Here is a 21,674-nt window from a genome sequence, read left to right on the forward strand (position 1 = left end):
CTCTTGGGTGCAGTTGGGTGCGTCAACAGAACAAAAATGCCAAACAAACATCTAAAGCAATAAATGAATGGCTAATTCACCCACATTTAACCAGATGTTAGAATTACTGAAGGTATATTTTTGAGCTAGCAGACTGGATCACATTTTCAGAAGACCTATAATAAATTCATTATTGAAAGAAACTTCATGAATACTTTTTGTGACACAGTAGTTGTCTTCCACTCATTCCATCATAGAAAAATGAGAGTTGTAGGAACTCTGCCATGATACACATGGTCATGCCTACCATCATTTCTCCCAACCATGATATATGTTGTGTCAATACAACTTTACTCCTAACTCTGTTACTCCTACACTGCATAACAAGTGCAATGTTTTTCCACCTACCTTGACTGCTCCATATGGTGTGGTAATGAGTGGTCTGTGCTATGTGATGGTGTCATACTCAGGGCTAGCTGCAGTTGTTCAAGGTTCAACTTGACAGCTAGGGACAACCTCTATATTGTTTTACATAGCAGACTCATTTACTCTCACTTTTCAAATCATCAAGCCTCTTGTATTTTTGACAACAATTGATTCCTTCTATCAGAATGTAGCCAGATGTAAGCAGCTGTGACTTAGTGAGATAGGTGAGCTGACCTTCCATCCCCACTGCACACATACAAACAATACACTGTGCTCTTCAGCCATTGTTTAGGCTCACCCTAGGTTCTAGAAGGTGTGTCTACTCATTAAACCTGTTACAGGCCCACAGTTCATTCTTAGGCCAGGTCTCCTCATTTACAAATAGATTGACATGTAAATTGTATTGCAAAAAGTAGGGAGGAAAAAATGAACACAAATTTAACTTTATCTGTCTGACTAATTTTCTTTTCAGTTTTTCTAAATCTCACTTTCAATTGTCAGGTTATCATTCCTTGACATATAAGAGGATTGATTGTTAAGGTTGTTTGATTATTTAATTTGTTGAATGAGTGCTTTTGTTAGTTAGAGTAAGTATTTACAATCTTTACTTACGAAAGACGCTGTATTCTGCCATGAAGCCATTGTCCGCCATTGAATAGTCAGAGTAGAAGTGGAGTAACATGGAGCCAAAGGTTGTGAAGGGTCCTGGGATGCTGGAACCACACACAGTAGCAACAGGAGGGCCACTAGTGGCCAGGCTGTATATCTTCAGCCCATCATACTGACAGGTGGAGTGTGCTAGACAACAGACAGACAGTACATTTGGATCGTTATAATCCATAATTTGCAACATGATTTCATTTAATAAACATTCTCAGACTGTTTAACAGTCTTGAATTTTTAAGAATAAATATATTTACAAGTTTTCACTTATTTTTACTAGTTGCAACCAAATTTTGACAGTGTGTGGTATTAATATAATTCTATCACATCTTCAGTAGATCACAGATAAAGAAAAAAGAGCTAATTAGGATCTAGAACCTCAATGCCTTCTACCAAGGAACCATCTGTCTAAAAAGGTTGTAAGAATCTAAAGAATCTTTTTTATCAATAAAAGGGTGCTAAAATGAACGTAGGTTTGGTTTTTAAAACAAACAACACTCTATATATACGTATACACATAGCTCGATAAAATTAAGGGAACACTTTAATTACAAATCAGATCTTGATGAACGAAATATTCCAGTTCACAATCTTTACTGATGTACATTGTATCATTTGTTGAGAATAAAATTATGTAACAACTGTCAATGGAAACCAAAATCATCTACCCAATCAGGGATGAAATTTCATTCCAGCAATTCATAATGTGATTCAGTAGCGTGTATGGCCCCAGCGTGCCTGTATACACTCCTGACAATGTCTGGGCATGCTCCTGATGAGGTTTGCGGGCGTATTTCCTCACAGACCTGGATTAGTGCATCAGTGAGTTCCTGGACAGTCTGTGGAGGTACTCGGCGGCATCGGCTGAACTGATACATAACGTCCAATAGGTGCTTAATTGGATTTAAGTCAGGGGAATTAGAGGGCCAGGCAATCGCATTAATGACTTTGTCATCTGGAACTGGCTACACTCTGGCCAAATGAGGCCAGGGCCCACTGCACCTGTGTAAGGTGTGACAATCTCTCGGAGGATTTCATCCCGGTACCTAACAGCAGTCAGGGTACGTTTGGCCATGACATGGAGGTCTGTGTGACCTTCCAAGAATATGCATCCCCAGACCATCACTGACTAACCAAATGCCAAACCGTTCGTGTGTTACGGTGTTTCCAGACTATTTCTCAGCTCAGTGTGAACCTGCTCTCATCTCTAAAGTGAAAATGGTGCCAACGGCGGACCTGCCAGTTCTGGTGTTCTCTCACATATGCCAATAGAGTACAGTACACCCTCATGCACCCTCATGGAGTCTGTTTCTGACAGTATGGTCACAAACATGCACACCAGTAGCTTGCTGAAGGTCATTTTTTAAGGGCTCTGGCAGCGCTCCTCCGGTTTCTCCTCGCACAAAGGAGTAGATGCTGGTCCTGCTGCTGGATTGATGCCCTTTTTACGCCCCTGTCCAGCTTTCATGTGTAATGAGCGGTCTCTTGGTATCTGCTCCATGATCTTGAGACTGTGCTGGGAGACACAGCAAACCTTCTAGCGACTGTACGTATGGATGTGCCACCCTGGAGGAGATGGACTACCAGTGCAACTTGATTGGGCTTCAGGTATCACCTCATGCTACCAGTAGTGAAAAGGATGCTATCAGAAGATGCAACTCCAGAAGAATCAGTCAGGAAGGATAAGGACAGAACAATTGTCTGTGGCCAACACATGCAAAACCATGTGGGTCATCTTGCTTTTGCCTCTCCATTGCACCTGTTGTCACTTTCAAATTGCACCAAAGCAGATGAAACTGATTCACAACCACTTGTGCTTCCTAAATGGAAAGATTGATATCCCTGACGTTCAACTAACTGGGTGTTATACTGTAATGATTAAGAGCTTCCTTAAACGTTTTGAGCAATGCATATTAATACGACACAGAATCAACATTTAGTTGAAAGAAAGTGAAAACTAAAGTTGATGTCAATTTAAAAAATATTCTTAATTTGGGTAAATAAATAATTACTTAATTAGGATTGTAACATTTTGCAAAAACCACGGTGAGTTGGCATAAACAGATAAGTGACTGTTGGTTATCATAAAACAAAAAGAATAAAACATTTACCTTCAAAAGCACCAAAAGGGAGACAGGCCAAAACTCCTGTACATATATTGCCAGTGGTTAAACTTGCCTTCTATTTGAAAGACCTGAAAGGTTAGGACAACCAGAGTCTGCTCTCCTGCCTCTATTGTGTAGTTGCAGTTGGAGCGGGAAGGGTAGTTGGCTGGATAATTTGGAGAAACCACACGACCAACGGGATCCATAAAGGTTGCGCCACACCCTGATGAACAGAAAACATCAGATTGTTGTCAACTGTTTGTTGTAATTGTATCCACAAGTAGGACATCTTCTACACTCTCATGGAAGGAAAGATTAATTATGAACAATCACAGGTATGTGATATGCAAGACTACAGGGCTTAAGATTCAAACATTGTTACAGTCAGTCTGTATGGTACGTCTATTGTAACATGAGTCACACAGTCTGCCTGGTACTTACTGGTGCTGAAGGAAGCTGAGAAACCTCTTCCTGTGGCTTCAGTGGCCTGGAATCTGCTTGTGATGATGTTCCGTGGTGCAATGATGGGGTCTGGGGCCACCGAACCACAGCCTGTCGACAGCAGATCCTCAGTATTCTGGGTCTGACCTGACCACACCTGCAGGAAAAGGGAACCTGTTTCAGAAACTGTTGTGAAATGGACAGTATTTGACACTGTACACATCTAAAAAAGTTGCCTGTCTTAAACTACAATAAGAGGCAACTGTGTGCATTATTAGGACCAACATAACTGCCTGGTAGCCCAGCAATGACTCATACTATCTAGGGCTGGGCGATGCAGCCTGAAAATAATAATGCAACATTTTTAGACTACACATATCTCAGTACTTCATAGATGGACAGGGGAACAAAATCAAACATCACAATATGTTTAACTTATTCCTCAATATCCACATTGCAACAATGACTATGGTACTTGGTTGTATAATGACTAAGTCAGGAAAGGCAAGTATTGGAATGAGCAGAGCAGCCTCCTAAGTTCCTAAAATGATTGCAGCCTTTATAACCAAGGAAGACAACACTTATACCATATCACCATATAACGATATCCAAATTCTAAGAAGATATACAATACAATACCAATACAATATACCTTATTGAGTCATTGGAGAATATTTTTTTATGGGCTCAGTGCCAGTTTGACAGTTATCAAACTAATAACAGACTTTCATTGGAGGTGTAATTCAGACCGACTCTTATCTGTGTGCATATTTCACAGAGACATGGCTCACCCCTAACATCCTGGATCAAGTTGTTGACTGGATGGGCAAACCTTGCTCAGAGTAAACAGAACACAGGTCTCTGGTAAGTGGAGATGTGGCAGGCTCTGTGTTTACATAACTAATGCTTGGTGCTCAAATGCAGTCAAAGTGGAAGGACGGTGTCCACTAGATGTTCACCAGAAAATCCACAGCAAAATTGTGTGCTGTTATTAGCAGCAATTCTAAGTGCTATATCATAGGCAACTGGACGTGTTTCAGTTTTTTGAAGACGTTTCACCTCTCATCCAAGAGGCTTCTTCAGTTGTACGTTTTTTCGGCTTTAAACTCTGTGTGGGTGCGACCTTGCAGAGTCGTTAAGACACACGTGAGCTTTGAGTTTCACAGTCGTTACGGTCATTTGTGGGTGGTTGACCCAACCGGCCTTCATGTGGGTTGCTAGGGCTAAGTGAGCCCACGTGTTTATGGTTGTTAAGCTGTCTGGGAGGGGAACTCAGCACTGCATTGTAAGTGGGTAATAAGTAATGTCTTAGGCCACCTCCTCTGTTCAAAGACGGTTGTTCCCTCCTGTCTGGGTGGCTGAAGCTTTTAACTTGGTGGCCTGCTTCACTAGTCTCTTTCTTGCACGGTCACTCAGTTTGTGAGGACGGCCTGCTCGAGGCAAATTTACACATGTGCCATATTCCCTCCACTTAATGATGGATTTAACTGAACTCCGGGGATGTTTGGTGACTTGGAAATGTTTTGTATCCATCCCAACTTAAACCTTTGAATAACCTTTTCACCGGGTTGCTTGGAGTGTTCTTTTGTCTTTATGGTTTAATTTGCCCTGGAGTACTGATTAACTAGAGACTGGACCTTCCAGACACAGGTGTCTGTAGAGTACAATCAATAGAGCCACATTCACTGCACTCAGATATTCTTAATTTCACTAATTGTGAGTCTACACGCACCAGTAGGCTGGTCCTGTTGAATTAGGTCAATCAATTTAAATGGGGTGAATACTCATGACTTATTCTATAATATATGTTTTTAATCAAAACATCCAGGGGCAGTAAATACTTGTTATGGGCACTGTAATTCACAGAAACCTTAAACCACTCACCTGCTCCGCAGTGAAATGAGATACTGGTGACTCAGCCTCTGGCTAAGCTTATACTTACTGCTACTAAATATGACATATCAATTTTTGAAGAAGCAGATGAGCAAATGTATATGTTGCACACATGATCCACATATTATGGTAATATTTCTGTGTGAACCGTTTAACCCTTAATTTCTTTCCCAAGAGCTGGCCATCAGTTCATTTTCCTCTGATAACTTGGTGTTGTAATGATAAAAGTAATTGCTGTGTTAAAAAAGGTCTAACTGGGCAACTAGCACATTATTATTATTTTAAGCTTATGTAGTGTTTAGTTTTATTTGCAGGAAAAATAGCAGCAACATTAATTTACCTATTAATCAGCTGGTGTGACAATCATAAAGAAACTTGTATTTCTCGTCTCGTTAGCCTCTAGTAGTACCTTGATATAACTGCTTTGGCAGGTCCCCGTGCTGTCTGGAATCTGGAAATCACTGTCAAAGCTCATCTCCAGGTGGTTTCCCTCATGGGCAATGATCTGCCACGAACACTCAACATTGGCAGGGAAGTTCTGGGGATAGTTTGGAGACTTGATTGCTCCGGTATCAGCATGGATCACCCCACCACAGCCTGATCAAAAACAAAATATGTGACTGCACAGTGCACATTTAAAATGATCACAGTAGTAATATCAATGGAAGATTGAATGAAACACGCTGACTCAATGTGCTTCCTTCATAGGGCTGAAGATCTCATATTTAGGAATGGAAAATTCTGGAGAAATAGGGTGTGGACCATTTTTAGAACAGAGTTTGTGTCTGCCAACATCTTATTGGGAATTTAAAGGAGCGATTTTTAAGAAATGGTCAGAATTCAAAGGTAGCCCTAAAATAAGCAAACCTGAACTCAACATGCAGATATGAAGCTGGGCCTAGCATCTCGGGTGACGCCCGGTCAACAAGCACAGTCAACTAGACTCCCAGTGAACATGGCTCTTCACTAGACAGGGGTGTGGGTTTGCTGGTTAGCATGCTAACTACAGTAGACATACCTGCAAGAGAATACATATAGATGCAGTCCCCTTAAACTTCCTGTTCCTCCATGGCGGGGCACTAACCGATCCATGACGGCTCTGTGATCTGACCTAGAAGAGTCTTTGACTTGAATGAGAAGCCCCACAAAGACATAGTGAACGTGGGGCCAAATTGCAATCCTAAGTGCCATGGGTGGAAAGCAGTTGCAACGGTTTATCTATCTACGAGGAAAAGCAGTGATGATGGAGGCTGAAGTGTCATTTGGGAGTGAAAGCATGCAGTTTTTTTTCCTGTTAAATCATTAATTTCCCAGCTGTATTACTTTCACTGTCATCCAGGACTGTTGAAAACAAAAAGCCAAAGCATAAAATTGATGACCTCATGATATGGTAGCCTGATAATCATAAAACACGCTATGTCCGTGATATCATTTGAATTATTTGGTTTGAATATTTCACCGGGTGTGGGTGGTTGACGCATGAACTATTACTCTCAGGTGACAGGTGTGCTTTAAGCATTTTAAGCATTTCAGCAGAAATGATTGTCAGTGCACTGCATAATTCTCTAAGTATTTTCAACAGAAATTCCTCACACTTTAGCAGCTGACAGAAGAGAAACAAGCAGTTTATGAATGTGTGTTCGCAAACATCCTCTGCCTATCTTTGGAGTTGAGAGAGTCCAGACACATCATTAGCATTACAGTGCAACTTTTTGTTGCTTCTCAATGGCCATTCTACTAGGTCTCCCAGCCCCCATACTGTCACAGGAGCTTTGTCGATTTTCAACCAGCGCTGTATCACTACAATTTTGGTAGCATATGCAAATTAACAATGTTCTGTCCACGTTGCCCGCACCTAGAGCCCCACTTTTATGTCAGTATAGCTCCATCTGGCAGCCTTAGAGCTTTTGTATCAAATACACATTTTTGTCCCCCACGTGTGAATCCACAGACACAAAGAGCATTGACAGATCTCGAGAGGGAAACTGCTACATGTGCTGTCAACTGTTGATTAAATGTAAAGCAAGAATCTGTTACTACACTGCCCATTCATTGCCTAAAATGCGATGAGAAAACATTTTTGTGTGGTATTTAGCTAAAATAGAGAAGCTTGTGAACCTGAAGTCTCCAGCATTCTGTTTATGTACTGTGAAAATAAGGCTAAAAAAACTCTGTTGTACTATTTTTATGGCCTAACAAACTACATAAAAACACGCTGTCTTCATTTTCATGACTAAATATACTGAATAGACCACTATAACAGAATAATATATATTATATTATTGATTTATAACTATTGATGATTAAATATTTTCATAACCTTAGGGCCACATCAGGTAAAGGTTGAACTAATTTGAATACCTTTATATACTAGCCGTTTTTAGACAGAGCACCAAGCCGCCAATTTGCCCGTCCTTTTGGCGGCTCGGTCCGCAGTTTCAGACAGAGGGCGGCAAATTGGGGGTCTGTTTTGGTCTGCTGATTTTTCCCCTTGGAGGGTACACTTATTTCCGCCTCGCCTGCTATCTAAAAACGAGACGGCAATGTGCTGGCCTCTGCGTGAGGTGGGCGGAGGTGTCAATGACGTGCACTGTTGTGCGACCCACAGCCAGGGAGTTTTAAAATCAGGAAACAGCTGATCACAACAGTCAGTCCATCATTTCAACCATGGACATTAAGATGAGCAACTGGACAGCCGCTGAGATCCAGGAGATGCTAGCGTCTCCTCGGTCTCTGTAGCTGTTTGGTTGTGTTAGCTTGTTGTTGTTTTGGCAAGCTAAGAACAGTCGCTACTTTCAAATTAAAAGCCCCCCGCTAAGAACCCAGTTCTAAACTCCAATGGGGTGCAATGTAAAGCTCTTATTTTGAAGACAAATTCGTTGTCACTGTTCACAGCCAAACTTCGAGCTTCACGTCACGTCACATGTTTACGCCTACCTCAGAGGCAGCTTTTGGAAAAGGAGGAATATCACACCTCCGTTTTAGAAAGACAGGCCGGCACATTGCCGTCCTTACCTTGGAGCAAATGTGCCGCCTTTTCTATCTAAAAAAGGCTACTGCTGGGTGGCTGAACCTATACAAATATAAGTGAGATACAACTTCAAATTATTGATATACTATATAAATAAAGTAAGTAAAGTAAACAGTAGGCCTAACACTAACTAAACTTACTAAAGCTTTAAAATAAAATTGTGGAATAAAAGTGTAATACATGCCTCTCAGATGGATGGAGTATAATGGAGTAGAAAAATAAGGTTTAGGTTTAAAGGGTATATATGAAGCAATGCTGAGCAAATTGTCATTCTACTCAAACTAAATATTATCTTCGCTATTTAGTGCAGCATGAACCATGTTGCCAATTACACCTATTACAGTGCAAGCAATGATAAAGTGAAGCAAATTATTTTTGTAGTTTTCATCATTTTTTATGCATTAACTATCCATCTGGGATTGTTCAAAACATCATGTGTTCTGGGACACAATGCTTTCTAATAATACAAATATATGTATGGCACCTTTATCTTTAACTAGACATCAAGTATTATTGAAAGTTAGTAAGTGCAATGAAGTAATTACATGAAGATTTAACACTGATGTAACAGCTCATGTTAACCATACTGAGAGAGTGGATCATCAACACTTTTATCACTGTGATAGATAGACACTACAGCATTTTCCTTTAACTAGTATACACTCACCTGAGGAATCTGCAGACCAGGAGGCCATAAAGCCTCCTTTGGACACACTGTGGTCAGCCAGGAAAACTACAGCAAGCTTGTTGGATCCTGACTGAATGACTCCCGGGGAGGTGGTCCCACAGTACTGGCCAATAATAGGGGAGCCAGGAGAACCTCCATTGAAGATGGTGACAGAGTCCCACTCACATTTAGAGTGGGGCTCCAAGTTGAAGTAGCTGAAAGTTAGCTGCAGTAAAATGAGAGTGGAAACCAAGGACACTTAAGTGGGTGGTTACCAAGCAGTAAGTCCTGGAATTACACAACTGGAAGCAATATATGAACTTGTAAACAGTGGTTGTTGCCTCAGCAACTACAATGGACAGCAGCACACTTATTCTTTAATATTTCATTGGAGTAATCAGTGGTGACCAGCAATACTTGACCATTTACAGTGTGCAGATTTTCACTGTAATACCATATTTGTATATGCATATGCAGGTTTTTCACATGCGGGCAATGCTGGTAAATAGGCTATTTACTCGTTCCTATTGCTAGGAGACAAGTTTGCCTCCTGTTTTTTGTTTGTACATTGTAGAAGGCATCCTTAAACCTCCTCACACTCCATGCAAAAGACCTAATACTTTTTTGAAAAAGTCATAAGACATCTCACTTATTTCTCTTATTGTTGAGAGTTGCACATGAAGTTTCATAGTTCACAAAACATTTCTGGAGCTTCACAGCAAGACAACGTTGCAGCATTCTCCTTAACAACTGAGGTAGCTGGGGACTTGTTCTAAAATGTAAAAAACAACTGAAACTTCACCCGACCTTCTATCGGCAAAGGGGTGGTAGGGTAATTAATAATTCAATTTTCATTTTGAGGTTAAATTTAAATGCACGTTATTGCATCCACCTAGGTGTTGTGTTTCCATCACAGCCGATCAGAGCTGGTGCCTGTAAACACGCTTGACTACTGCAGGGTCATTTTCCTCGGTAGCACATTCTAAGTGATTGATTCCAATTAGTGGCTAGTTCAACACATTCAACAAACTCTCTTATCTTTTAAGATAAAAGTACTGATAAGTACATAAACAAACAACTCTATGCCCAAAACACCAAAATGCCCAGATCATGTTAAAATAAGCTACTGAACTCAGTTCAACTGAGCTACCAGAGTCGCTGCAGACTCAAGTCCTGACATTTAGATTCAGTTAAAAATCTTGTTAGCAACCCTTTTGTTTGGTTCCATTACTGTAAATGCACTGTATATAATTTAAGCCAGTTGAGCCCTTTGGCTATCGTGCAAAGGTGATAGGTCCCTCAGAGAAGCAACATCTAAACATCATGCAGAAGTAATAGTATCACGATGAGAGCCAATGTGATAAATGAAGGTTTAAATACTGCAGATTGTACATTACTTCCATTCTTTGGCTTCAGTCAGTGCTTCTGTCTCATGATGCAGACTCACCGTAATAGTATGGCCCACTGGAGCCTCTAGCAGCCAAGCACAGCGACTGGGGCCAGGGTAGATGTTGGGGTAGTTAGGACTGGATAACGCCCCTCCCTCACCTGTCTGCCAGCCTCCACACTCTGCACAGAGATAATGATGCATGTAAGGACAGTGGTGGTAACATGATGACTGCTAGATTAGAGGGCTACTATCTCATATTTAAGTATACCCTATTACACATTAAGTTAATGAACCCTTGAGTGTCTTACCTGAGAACAAGTACTTTGCCTTAAAGCCAAGGTCTCCCTGGGAAGCGTCAGTCTGGAAATGGACCCAGAGATCTGGGGTAAAGACTACAATGGGAATTCTCGGGATGGTCTGCCCACAAAATTTGGCCAACAGTTCCCCATCTGAGTCACCTGAGGGAGACGGTATAAAGTTTAATAGAAGAAATTCATAAAGACAGTCCATAATTGATGTGCGGGCATCAAAGCAAAGGACACCAACGGACTGAAAAAACTCATAAAGAAGGCAGGGTCTGTTATTGGCTTTAAGCTTGTCACCCTGGATGAGGTGGAGGAGGAAAGGATGCTGGCGAAACTGCTGGCAACCATGGACCATGTCTCTCACCCCCTCCAAAAAACTCTGGACAAGCTACCGTGTTGCCCTCAGGCAACAAACCCATTTTTGGCCTGTCGCATCTCCACAATGCATCCCTTTGCATGGTGCAACCATATAACAATAACAATGCTTCAATTTGTCACATGACCTTCAGGAAGCCATCGAGAAACCCCTTTTCCCAGACTTTTTAAAAGAAAACAGCTTTGCCATTTTGCTCCTAAAAAAGTGGCTGAAAACATAATTTCCTGGCCCTTTTCCGTCATAAAAAAAAATATATGCACGCTCATAGGTGAGGTGAAACTTTAACTTTTTGTAGTTTAATGTAATCTAATTGCTCATTAAATAGTGGAAACTTGTTAAAATGCAACTGTTGCCGTGAGGCAACAACATACTATAATGGAAAATTGCATATGTTGCCTTGAGGCAACAGTGTACCATTATGGAATCAACATGGCAGCATGACATGTTGGTAGAGTGTGTTATGGTACACTATATTGCCAAAAGTATTCACTCACCCATCCAAATAATTGAAATCAGGTGTTCCAATCACTTCCATGACCAAAGGTGTATAAAAGCAAGCACCTAGGCATGCAGACTGTTTCTACAAACATTTGTGAAAGAATGGGTCGCTCTCAGGAGCTCAGTGAATTCCAGCGTGGTAATGTGATAGGATGCCACATGAGCAACAAGTCCAGTTGTGAAATTTCCTCGCTCCTAAATATTCCACAGTCAACCGTCAGTGGTATTATAACAAAGTGGAAGCAATTGGGAACGACAGCAACTCAGCCAAGGCCATGTAAAATGATAGAGTGGGGTCATCGGATGCTGAGGTGCATAGTGTGCAGAGGTCACCAACTTTCTGCAGAGTCAATCTACAGACCTCCAAACTTCATGTGGCCTCCAGATTAGCTTAAGAACAGTGCGTAGAGAGCTTCATGGAATGGGTTTCCATGGCAAACCTTTGGGTTTCCAAAGGTGTTGCATAGAAAGCTGCATAGAACACCTTTGGGATGAATTAGAGTGGAGACTGAGAGCCAGACCTTCCTGTCCAACATCAGTGTGTGACCTCACAAATGCACTTCTGGAAGAATTGTCAAAAATTCCCATAAACACTCCTAAACTTTTTGGAAAGCCTTCTCAGAAGAGTTGAAGCTGTTATAGCTGCACAGGGTGGACCGACGTCATATTAAACCCTATGGATTAAGAATGGGATGTCACTTGTTCATGTTCATATGCGAGTCAAGGCAGGTGAGCGAATACTTTTGTCAATATAGTGTATATATAATATTCAAAAGCATAACATTCATCATAATCTTTATATTTTATTATCTATTATTATTATTATTTGTTATATTTTCCTCAATTTACATGATAAATTCAGCATCATTCTATACCATTATGGTACAATGTTGCCTACAGGCAACGAACCCCCAAAACTTCCAGAAAAATAAAAAAATTCTTTAGATGATGTTTATTTAGTCTATTTCAATATATAAAAACACTCCAAACATTTTTTTCCTAACTTGCATCATAATGCTTACCATAAAGGGTTAAGAGCAGCTTCAGCAGCAGACTCATTCAACCCCACTGCCCAAAGGAACGGCACAGGAAATCCCTCCTACCAGGTGCAATCAGACTTTATAATGGTCACTCCAAAACTCACACATCATTTTTTCACTTTCATTTATTACTGTAAAAAAATGCACCTTATCCTCTTGCACCTTATGTTTCACCTACCTTTACTCCTCAATACCTTAACATTTTATTTTATTTTATAACTACTTAAGCGTTTTATTGTATATAGTACTGTTCTGTTTTTTGTATTGTATATAGTATACTATCTATGTATCTATCTATCTATCTATCTATCTATCTATCTATCTATCTATCTATCTATCTATCTATCTATCTATCTATAATTAATTTATCCCTATCTTCCCCACACCTGCTTTTTCTGTGCAGTTGTTGTGGTGTGCTGTCACATCACACCTACAGTAATATAGTCAGAATAGATTGTAGTAATGGCAGTGATAATATTCAGTGGATACCCTGAATGTGTTCCCAGTCCACCACAGGAGAGAAGACCATACTCACATTCATAATCACACCTATAGGCACATGAGACCAAAACTGGAGCAGCAAGAGGCTACCTTCTCAGACACAGGGAGAACATAGTGGGGATTGCCAACCAGTTGATTTAAAGTCGATCCCATTCTACTGTGAGGTGACTGTGCCACCGTACCCCCAAATACATGACTAATGTTATCATTCATTATCATGACAGCGCTGGGCAGGGGCGTAGCATAGCAAATGCTGTATTGTGATGTCCTAATGGACTGTACATAGGGGCAGGAGGAGTTGAGAAAGCACAAAGGTTTTGCTGGAGGGTGGGTAATCTTACATTTTAGAAAAAAGTTCTTCAGTCTCACAATAGCTGCAGTCATTAAGACTTTATATTTCATGTATTCATCTTTGTTTACAATATTTACATTTCACTCTAAATCCTCCTACAAAAGTTGGAAAAATACCTACAACAATGATTTTTTGACAAAAGCTTTAATCTGGAAAGTAGAAGTCCTTGCTACTGCTGTTAATTTTCCAACACCTCTCCTCTAAGCAAAATGAGCAAGTGAATGTTTCCCTCTCTCCAAACACAAACAAAAAAGGAAAAGATTTTAATTTTAGGATATGTTTGCTCTAAACAAGAGTCCATGGTGTAATCAGAATAGAAAAAAATACTGAATTTTGATTTGGCCAGATGGCCAGATGGAAGAAGAGGGCCACCAATTATTTGTCCTGAGGGTAATTTGAGTATTGAGATCAAGTAAAAAAAAAGGGAAATCAATCAATCAATCAATCAATCAATCAATCAATCAATCAATATTTGTATAGCGCCAATTCAAAACAAAATTCATCTTATGACACTTTCAAAATTGAGCAGCTCTAAACATTACACCTTGATTTAGTAATTTACAGAGACTAAACATTTCCACCATGAGCAAGCACTTGGCAACAGTGGCAAGAAAAAAAAATCTCAATTATCAAAGTAGTTCATTTTGATCACTGTGATGGTCGATGACTAAAACAAACGACCTTCTTGAAATTGTAAGGTCCATCAGAAGAGACAACAATCTTAGTGACATACTGGATAGTTGGTGGTCTGCAGACTTTGAAATGTTCCAGTAACGTTTTGGTTAATGTCTGATTTGAAGTCTCGTCTTACAATTTCTGATTTCCAAGAAGGTGGTGAGTGATAAACTAAACTATCAACTTCACCTTTTACGAAAACAATGGGAAACAAAGCAAACACTATAGTAGACTACAACACTTTTTCTTGGCTATGGTGACAACCTACATCGGAATTGGATGTAAAAGAAACCCACAAAAAAACCTATTCAGTGGATCCTGGCGTCAATGCTCTCTGTGTTGGACTCACCTAAGCGGAACTGGAGGTAGTCTTTCTCACATGTCTGGTGATTTTCAAGGTGCAGGTCTTCTATCAGCACCACAATAGAGGAATTGATGTGTTGTGGGTTCTGGATCAGCCACTCACAGTTGAGGTTGCTGCTGTAGTTAGACACTAGGTACCCAGGGGAAGTGAAGTTCCCGCCAGCTAGGTTGTTCAGGACTCCACCACACTCTACAAAAAGGTGACATGGACATGTAAGATTACAATGAGAGACAAAAACATGTTATTATGAATTATCATCAATTTATTTATTAATTATAAGGTATTCAAGAAACCTGAGAACACAAGTGTACACTGAAAAAAGGGAAATGGTCGGTTGTTAAATTCAGATATTAGCATTTAGTCTATACTACTCAATCGATGTATATTTCTCTCTTGTTATGACATGTTTTAATCTTGTTGGACTCGTCTCATCTTGAGGCATGCAACATCTGCTAGTCTCAATCACGTTGAAATGACTCAAAAAAGTTATGTTTTGCTTAAAAATGAAAAAAACCTACCCCCTGAAGACAGGCACAACAACAGCCATTCCAGACTGCACCATTTTCTCTCTTTTGTTAAAGGTTTTTGTGGACTTCCCAGGCTTTCTACATGTTTAAGTAAGTGTTTAAGTAATAGTTCAATTTGAGTTTTATCCAAGGGAGCATCTTACCTGCAGGCTCCTCAGAGGAGTAAGTCGCCATGAAGCCACCATTGGACACAGAAGCGTCAGTGCGAAACACAACAGTCATGGTGTTGCTGGAGGAGTGCACCTGAGTGCCTGCTGGCACTGTACCACAGAATCGCTGGAGGCGAGGGGCATCAACTGCCAAGCCATTCAGGACCTAGAAGACACAGCACTTGTCACAGAGACACAGGGGTACTATTCCCAGAATCAAGTCCTCTGTTGGAAATCTGCTGTAATTTAAATAAGACACAATTATTCTGGCCTTACACAAAGAGGTTTGGATCAGGATCTTAACATGCCATTCTGTTAGTTTAGAGAAACAATGGATAGGAAATGATACACCTTTAAAGCTTTGACTTCTTGATAGATATGAATACTGTAGATATTCAAATGACAAGCGATCATATTATTGTCTGATCTATATTCAATATTCAATTTTCTTCTCCCTCTTTTTGGATGTGCATCCTATCACCCTCCTTCATTGTATTCACATCACAACACCACTGTTGTTTGAATCGTCCGCCCCTTGAAGTGGGGGAGGGGAGAATCCATTTGTTGTAGCTAACATTGCTTACACTAATTTCACTAATGTTAACATCACTTTTATTGGCTAACTAACATTAGACAGTAGAAATCAGCAGTAGAAATAATTTTGTTTTCCTTTTTTTGCCCAAAACTGGAAACAACCAAGACTCTTGATTGCTGACAAAACACAGGTATGTTGTGATTCCAACAATGTTATACTATTGTCTTACTGATCTTGTTAGAAGCTGGAAGCATCTGTCAGCATTCATGCACAGATATGAACAAAGCAATCATTTTGGACCCTGTGAAATAATTAATTTCGGGGTCAATAATAATGTTTTTAAGAAAAAGAGATTTTTATTCAGCACCTTTCTACAAGCTCTACAGATGTATTATCTTTTTTAATGATTTGTATTGACATGAAACATGTCCTTAATGTTTTACCAAATTTTATATTTTTTCTTTTCTCCTTGAGGATCAAATTAGTGTGTAGATTAGTAGGAAAGATCCCTAAATTTATCGCATTTAAATTTAAGTCTGCAAAATAATCTGAAAACTGTGTCTTCACTGTCCAATCACTGTATCTGAAACAGAATTTTGCAACATTTTAAATACATTTGAGGTTAATGGAATTGACTTGAGGTCACAAAGATACATTATTAAAAAGGTAACATGAGGAATAGTGGCAAAGGGCTTACCTCAACATAGTCAAATGCACAAGAATTACCAGACCCTTCCAGTCTCAGGTCATTAATGGTGAGTGTTACTTTGCGGCCTGGTGACACCATGAGCTCCCAGCGACACACACGGCTGTGTGGGTACAAGTTGGGGTAATTGGGAGAGGAGATAGTTCCTGAGGGAGCATTCAGCTCTCCCCCACAGACTGCAGGAGGAGGAAAGGAAAAGTAAAACTCTTTGTTCTATGATTAACATGACAAATAACATTTTCTAAGTGAATTAATGTTAACATATGTGTCTCTTTGATCCTAAAGTAAAATAGAGTAAACATTTATGGAAATATGCAAATACATCTGTTTTATGGTAAAGAGCAGTTGGGCAGTCGTCAGGACTGGCTCTCTGCTGACAACGCTTACATATACAGTCATGGTCAAATGTTTACATTTCCTTGTAAATAACATGTACTGTATATAATGGCACTTTTCAGTTTCAATGGTTTCTACAGCTCTCATGTTTCTGTGATGAAATGAGTGGAACACAAACTACTTTGTCATAAAAACATTCCTGAAGTTTGGTTCAGTTATGAATTAATTACAGGTCTTCTTAAAATGTGACCAAATCTGCTTGCTCAAAAATATATATACATTAATTCTGGTTGGTGAAATTTCCCTTAGCCATTTTCACCTCAGTTTGGTGATTTTGATATCCATCCACAAGCTTCTGGTGGTCCAATGACTGAATTTTAGAATCACTCCTCTTGACAGAATCAATGAAGTTCATCTACATTTGTTGTCTTCTTGGCACAGACTTGTTCTTCATCACAGTCCACATGTTCTCAATGTGGTTCAAGTTAGCACTTTGTAAAGATTCTAAAACCTCAATTCTAGCCTGATTTAGACATTCTTTTAACACTTTTAATGTGTATTTGGGATCATTGTCATCTTCATTATTCCATTTAGTTTCTTTAGAGCAGCAGATCCACTGACAGCAGAACAGCCCCACAGCGTAATACTACCAGCACCATGCCTGACAGTAGGTGTGGTGTCCTTGGGGTGAAAGGCCTCACCTTCTCTCCTCCAAACATATTGCTGCTCATTGGGGCCAAAAAACTACATTTTTGTTTCACCGGACCACAGAGTTTTCCTCCAGGAAGTTTTTACTTTGTCAATGTGATCAGCAGCAAATTTCAGAGGACTAAAGTTTGCTGCTGATCACATGCACTTAATGCCGTACTTACAAACAGTTGTTGTACAGTTGGTCTTGGGACCTGTAACTGCTTTTAAATGGCTTCAAGTGACTTTCCAGACTTGTTCAAATCAATAATTTGCTTTTTCAGATCAATGCTGGGCTCCTTAGACTTGTGGCTGAGTCTAGTGGGTGTATCAAACAAGCCCTATTAACGTTAAGGGGCCATTCTACAATAATGATGATTCATACAACTTTCTTTCATCACAAAAATGGATCATTCAAGTTACCGTATGTATATTTTCGATGTGTGTTCATATATGTTCCACTTATTCCATTACAGAAAGCTGTAGAAATAATTGGAACTGAAGACTACCATGATATACATTTTCCTCACAAGTCCTTCTAAACTTTGGACTACATCTGTACATTTGTACTGCATGTGCAGATATCATGTACTGTAACTGATTAATGTAGTTTTTGATCTTTAAAGCCTTCTTTACTAGAAGTCTTTTTAAATGACTTCACCTTCAACACTGGCTTCAAATGACAGACTAAAGCCAGCTGCATTTCCGCTGGTGTCACTGACAAACTTGACATAGGCAAAACTGTCAGACGTGTCCATGGAAGCTGGAAGTGAATTCCCACAATGTCGACCCAGTAGGCGTCCTGCAAACAGTACAAAAGAGGACATTTACCTCATAGTAGGTCTGTGATTTGCATTTTAGTTGTCTTGATTTGTCATTTTCAAACTGAGGCAAAAGTGGCTTTTGCCTCAGTTTGTTATTCCTTGAATTCATTTCTTTTTTCATTGAATTCTCATATAGAAACATAGGCTTTTACTGGTAGAATAAATGAACAATATGATTAGTGACAATATGAGTGATAGCCATTGGCACTTAACATTATATTTGCACTGAACAAAACAACTTGCAATTCTGGGCATCAATGGGTTCAGATTGAAAGTAGTTTGAACTTCAATATCTCAATTGATTTGAAGTATTTCTTAATTGATTTAACCAATTGCACTGATGTAAATCAAAATGGGAATTTGCAGTTTGTGTGTGTATGACTTATTTCAAACAAACCAGCTCTTCTGTTATTTCCTTCCCCTTCTCTCTTTGTGTCAGGGAATCATATCATTTTGAGTAAGGAGGTTGCAGATGCATCTGCCCTCAGAAATCTGTTAAGCAACTTTAATCTCAGATAATCATGTCAAATCTTTGAAATGTTGTTCTAATTAATTCTATATTATTTTATGGGGATGGCTTTTAAGACCTAAAATAGTAAAATAATCCTCTTGTATACTCACCTGAGGCATTGTACTCTCTGATCTCCACATAGTCAGCAACACATTCTGGAGTGGTCTGCAGGCTTAGGTTTCCATAGCTGAGAGTAAGATAGTGCCCTGTGGGCCCCTCCAAGTACCACTCACAGCTAGAGCCATCAGGGTAGTTGGATCCTGGGAAGCCAGGGCTTTGGATTTCACCCCTCTGACCTATGTAGGTACCTCCACATACTCCTATAAGGAAATGGGGATACGAAATGGTAGAAGTTTTCATTTACAGTCCGGATAGAATATTATGCCTTTAATGTCATTGAACAGTGTACAACGGAATTTCAGTGCAACCCCCCCCAGTGGTCATACAAATAAAAAACACTAGTCCACAGCAAAATGACAGATGACTCAAACAAACATAGTATAACATTAAATAAGAATAAAATTGGTTATGATGCACAGGATTTATAATAAGAGTTCAGCTCTTTGATGGCTTTGTGTGTATAAAGTATTCTGAAGTCTGGAGGTGCGGGTCTTGATAGACCAGTAGCGCCTTCCATGAGCTGAGTTCTTGATTATGTTAGTAGCCCGGCGGAGACATCCAGTTCTGTATATGTCCTCAAGTGAAGGTAACTGTGTGCTGCTGATTTGGCGGGCTGTTATAATGACTCTCTCTAGTGCTTTTTGTCAGCTGCAGTGCAGCTAGCATATCGCGCCAGAATGCCATAGGTGAGTATGCTCTCTACAGAGCAGTGGCAGAAGAACAGCAGCAGCTGGAAGCAGAGCCACTGCTGTGCCTTCTTCACCAGAGAGGTTATGTGCACTGTCCATGTGACATCCTGGGAGATGAATGTACCCAGAAATTTGACTATCTCCACCATTCCTTCTCTTCCACTCTATTTCCTTAAATCAATGATCAGTTCATTTTTTGAGGTACTGAGTGCTAGGTGGTTGATGGAGCACTCTTCTGTCAGTTTTTGGACGTCAGCTTTAGAGATGGATTCTTCACTAAATTTTGTATCAGTCCCACAACAGCTGTGTCATCAGCAAACTTAATGATGACATTTGTGGTGTGGATTTGTGTGCAGTTGTGGGTGTAGAAAGAGTAGAGTAAGGGACACAGCAAGCAGCCCTGTGGAGCTCCAGTGTCATGGATGGGGAGTGATGATTGCCCAGCCTGACAGTCTGTGACCCATTAGCCAGAAAGTTCTAATCCATCTGCATCTGTGCTGACTGACACCAAGGTCGAGCAGTTTGGTCATCATTCTGCTGGGAATTTTTGTGTTGAACACAGAGCTTAAGTCCTCAAACAACATTCAAATGTATGTCCCCAGGTGTTCCAGATGGGTTAGTGCAATATGAAGGGCTGTGTTGATGGTGTCTTCCGTAGACCTGTTGGCTCTATAGGCAAATTGATGCTGGTCCAGAGTGGGTGGAAGAGAGGATTTAATGTGTCTTAGGACCAGTTTCTCACAGCATTTCATCACAGTGGAGGTGAGAGCCACAGATCTGTAGTCATTAGGCTGATGATAGCAGTTTTCTTGGGGAAAGACACAATGGTGACGAACGTAAAATGAGAACAGTGCCTGGAGACAGGGAGAGGTTAAGGATGTTGCTGAATACCTCTGCCAGCTGATCTGCACAGTCTCTAATTGCCCTTCTTAGAACACCATCTGATCCGACGGCCTTCTAGGGGTTGAAAATACAGAGCACTCTCCTGACCTCATCAATGCTAACAGTAAGTTCCAGGCTGTTGGTGGATGGAGAAAGAGTGGAGCTATAACCTCAAGACCTTCCACTGTGTGCGAAATCTTGCAAGTTGGCTCCCCAGTGTGTGGCTCCTGTGCGGTAACTGGTGGCTGTGTGACTCTTGTGTGACATACTACTGTTGAGGTACCGAGCAAGTGTGTGCAAATGGAAGAAAAGTGACGATCAATGTGAGCAAAGCAGAAGGAGGTTTGTACATGTTGTCGACCTGGCCTATTTTGTATATGTTATCAATACAGTCACAGTCTGTCAGTTAACAATGCAACAGCTAATTACGAGTCCAGACCAGTCTCCACCTGTGTTTTCCAACTGCTAGAAAGGTGAAAAGGGTTACCCAAAGCCGGCCAGTAACAAACCCTGACTACATTTAAGATTACTCTCCACAGTGGAAACACATGGCAGATTTGGCATTCAGGTACAGTCACAAAGGGTTACATAGGTTCAAAGGGCACTACAGAAGATTAAGAAGAATACGTATTTATGTCACATATTATACAATGTGCAACAAGGTGAAACTGGTACTTGAGGGAGCAGTGGGCAACGTGCGCACTTGGACAAGGTCAAGAGGACTAACTGGAGAAACCTAATGTGCATGTTTTATATTGAAGTATAACACTTGAGATGCAGGCAACACAAAATAATACCATAGAACTTATGCCTGGCTCCCACCGTGAAAGGACACAGGGCCACAAGAATCATTCAGAGGTCTCAAAACCAGCTACTCAAGAATGCAGCAAAGTAACGCCCAATGCTTTGCCCTCTGCTCTATCAGAAATCCTCTAGCTCCGAACCTCTGGCATGAGAGATAAATTCAGTTTTAATGTTCTGTAGGGGCCTGTTCTCCAGCTA

At 40.4% G+C, this 21,674-nt stretch overlaps 1 protein-coding gene across 1 annotated transcript in view; it reads right to left on the minus strand.

The window, feature by feature from the left end:
* The window catches only part of cubn (cubilin (intrinsic factor-cobalamin receptor)), a 114,734-nt gene that overhangs the window by 14,745 nt on the left and 78,315 nt on the right, over positions 1-21,674 (minus strand). The window contains exons 46-57 of the mRNA XM_030398587.1: positions 19,092-19,301; positions 18,308-18,448; positions 16,615-16,799; positions 15,377-15,548; positions 14,692-14,895; positions 10,904-11,053; positions 10,653-10,774; positions 9,206-9,431; positions 5,917-6,104; positions 3,615-3,771; positions 3,247-3,396; positions 1,018-1,203 (exon numbers count right to left, since the gene is read on the minus strand). Of these exons, the coding sequence (XP_030254447.1) occupies positions 1,018-1,203; positions 3,247-3,396; positions 3,615-3,771; positions 5,917-6,104; positions 9,206-9,431; positions 10,653-10,774; positions 10,904-11,053; positions 14,692-14,895; positions 15,377-15,548; positions 16,615-16,799; positions 18,308-18,448; positions 19,092-19,301 (2,091 nt within the window). The remainder of the gene's footprint in view (positions 1-1,017; positions 1,204-3,246; positions 3,397-3,614; positions 3,772-5,916; positions 6,105-9,205; positions 9,432-10,652; positions 10,775-10,903; positions 11,054-14,691; positions 14,896-15,376; positions 15,549-16,614; positions 16,800-18,307; positions 18,449-19,091; positions 19,302-21,674) is intronic.

Source organism: Sparus aurata, chromosome 19 (assembly GCF_900880675.1).
Source record: "Sparus aurata chromosome 19, fSpaAur1.1, whole genome shotgun sequence".
Lineage (NCBI taxonomy): Eukaryota > Metazoa > Chordata > Actinopteri > Spariformes > Sparidae > Sparus > Sparus aurata.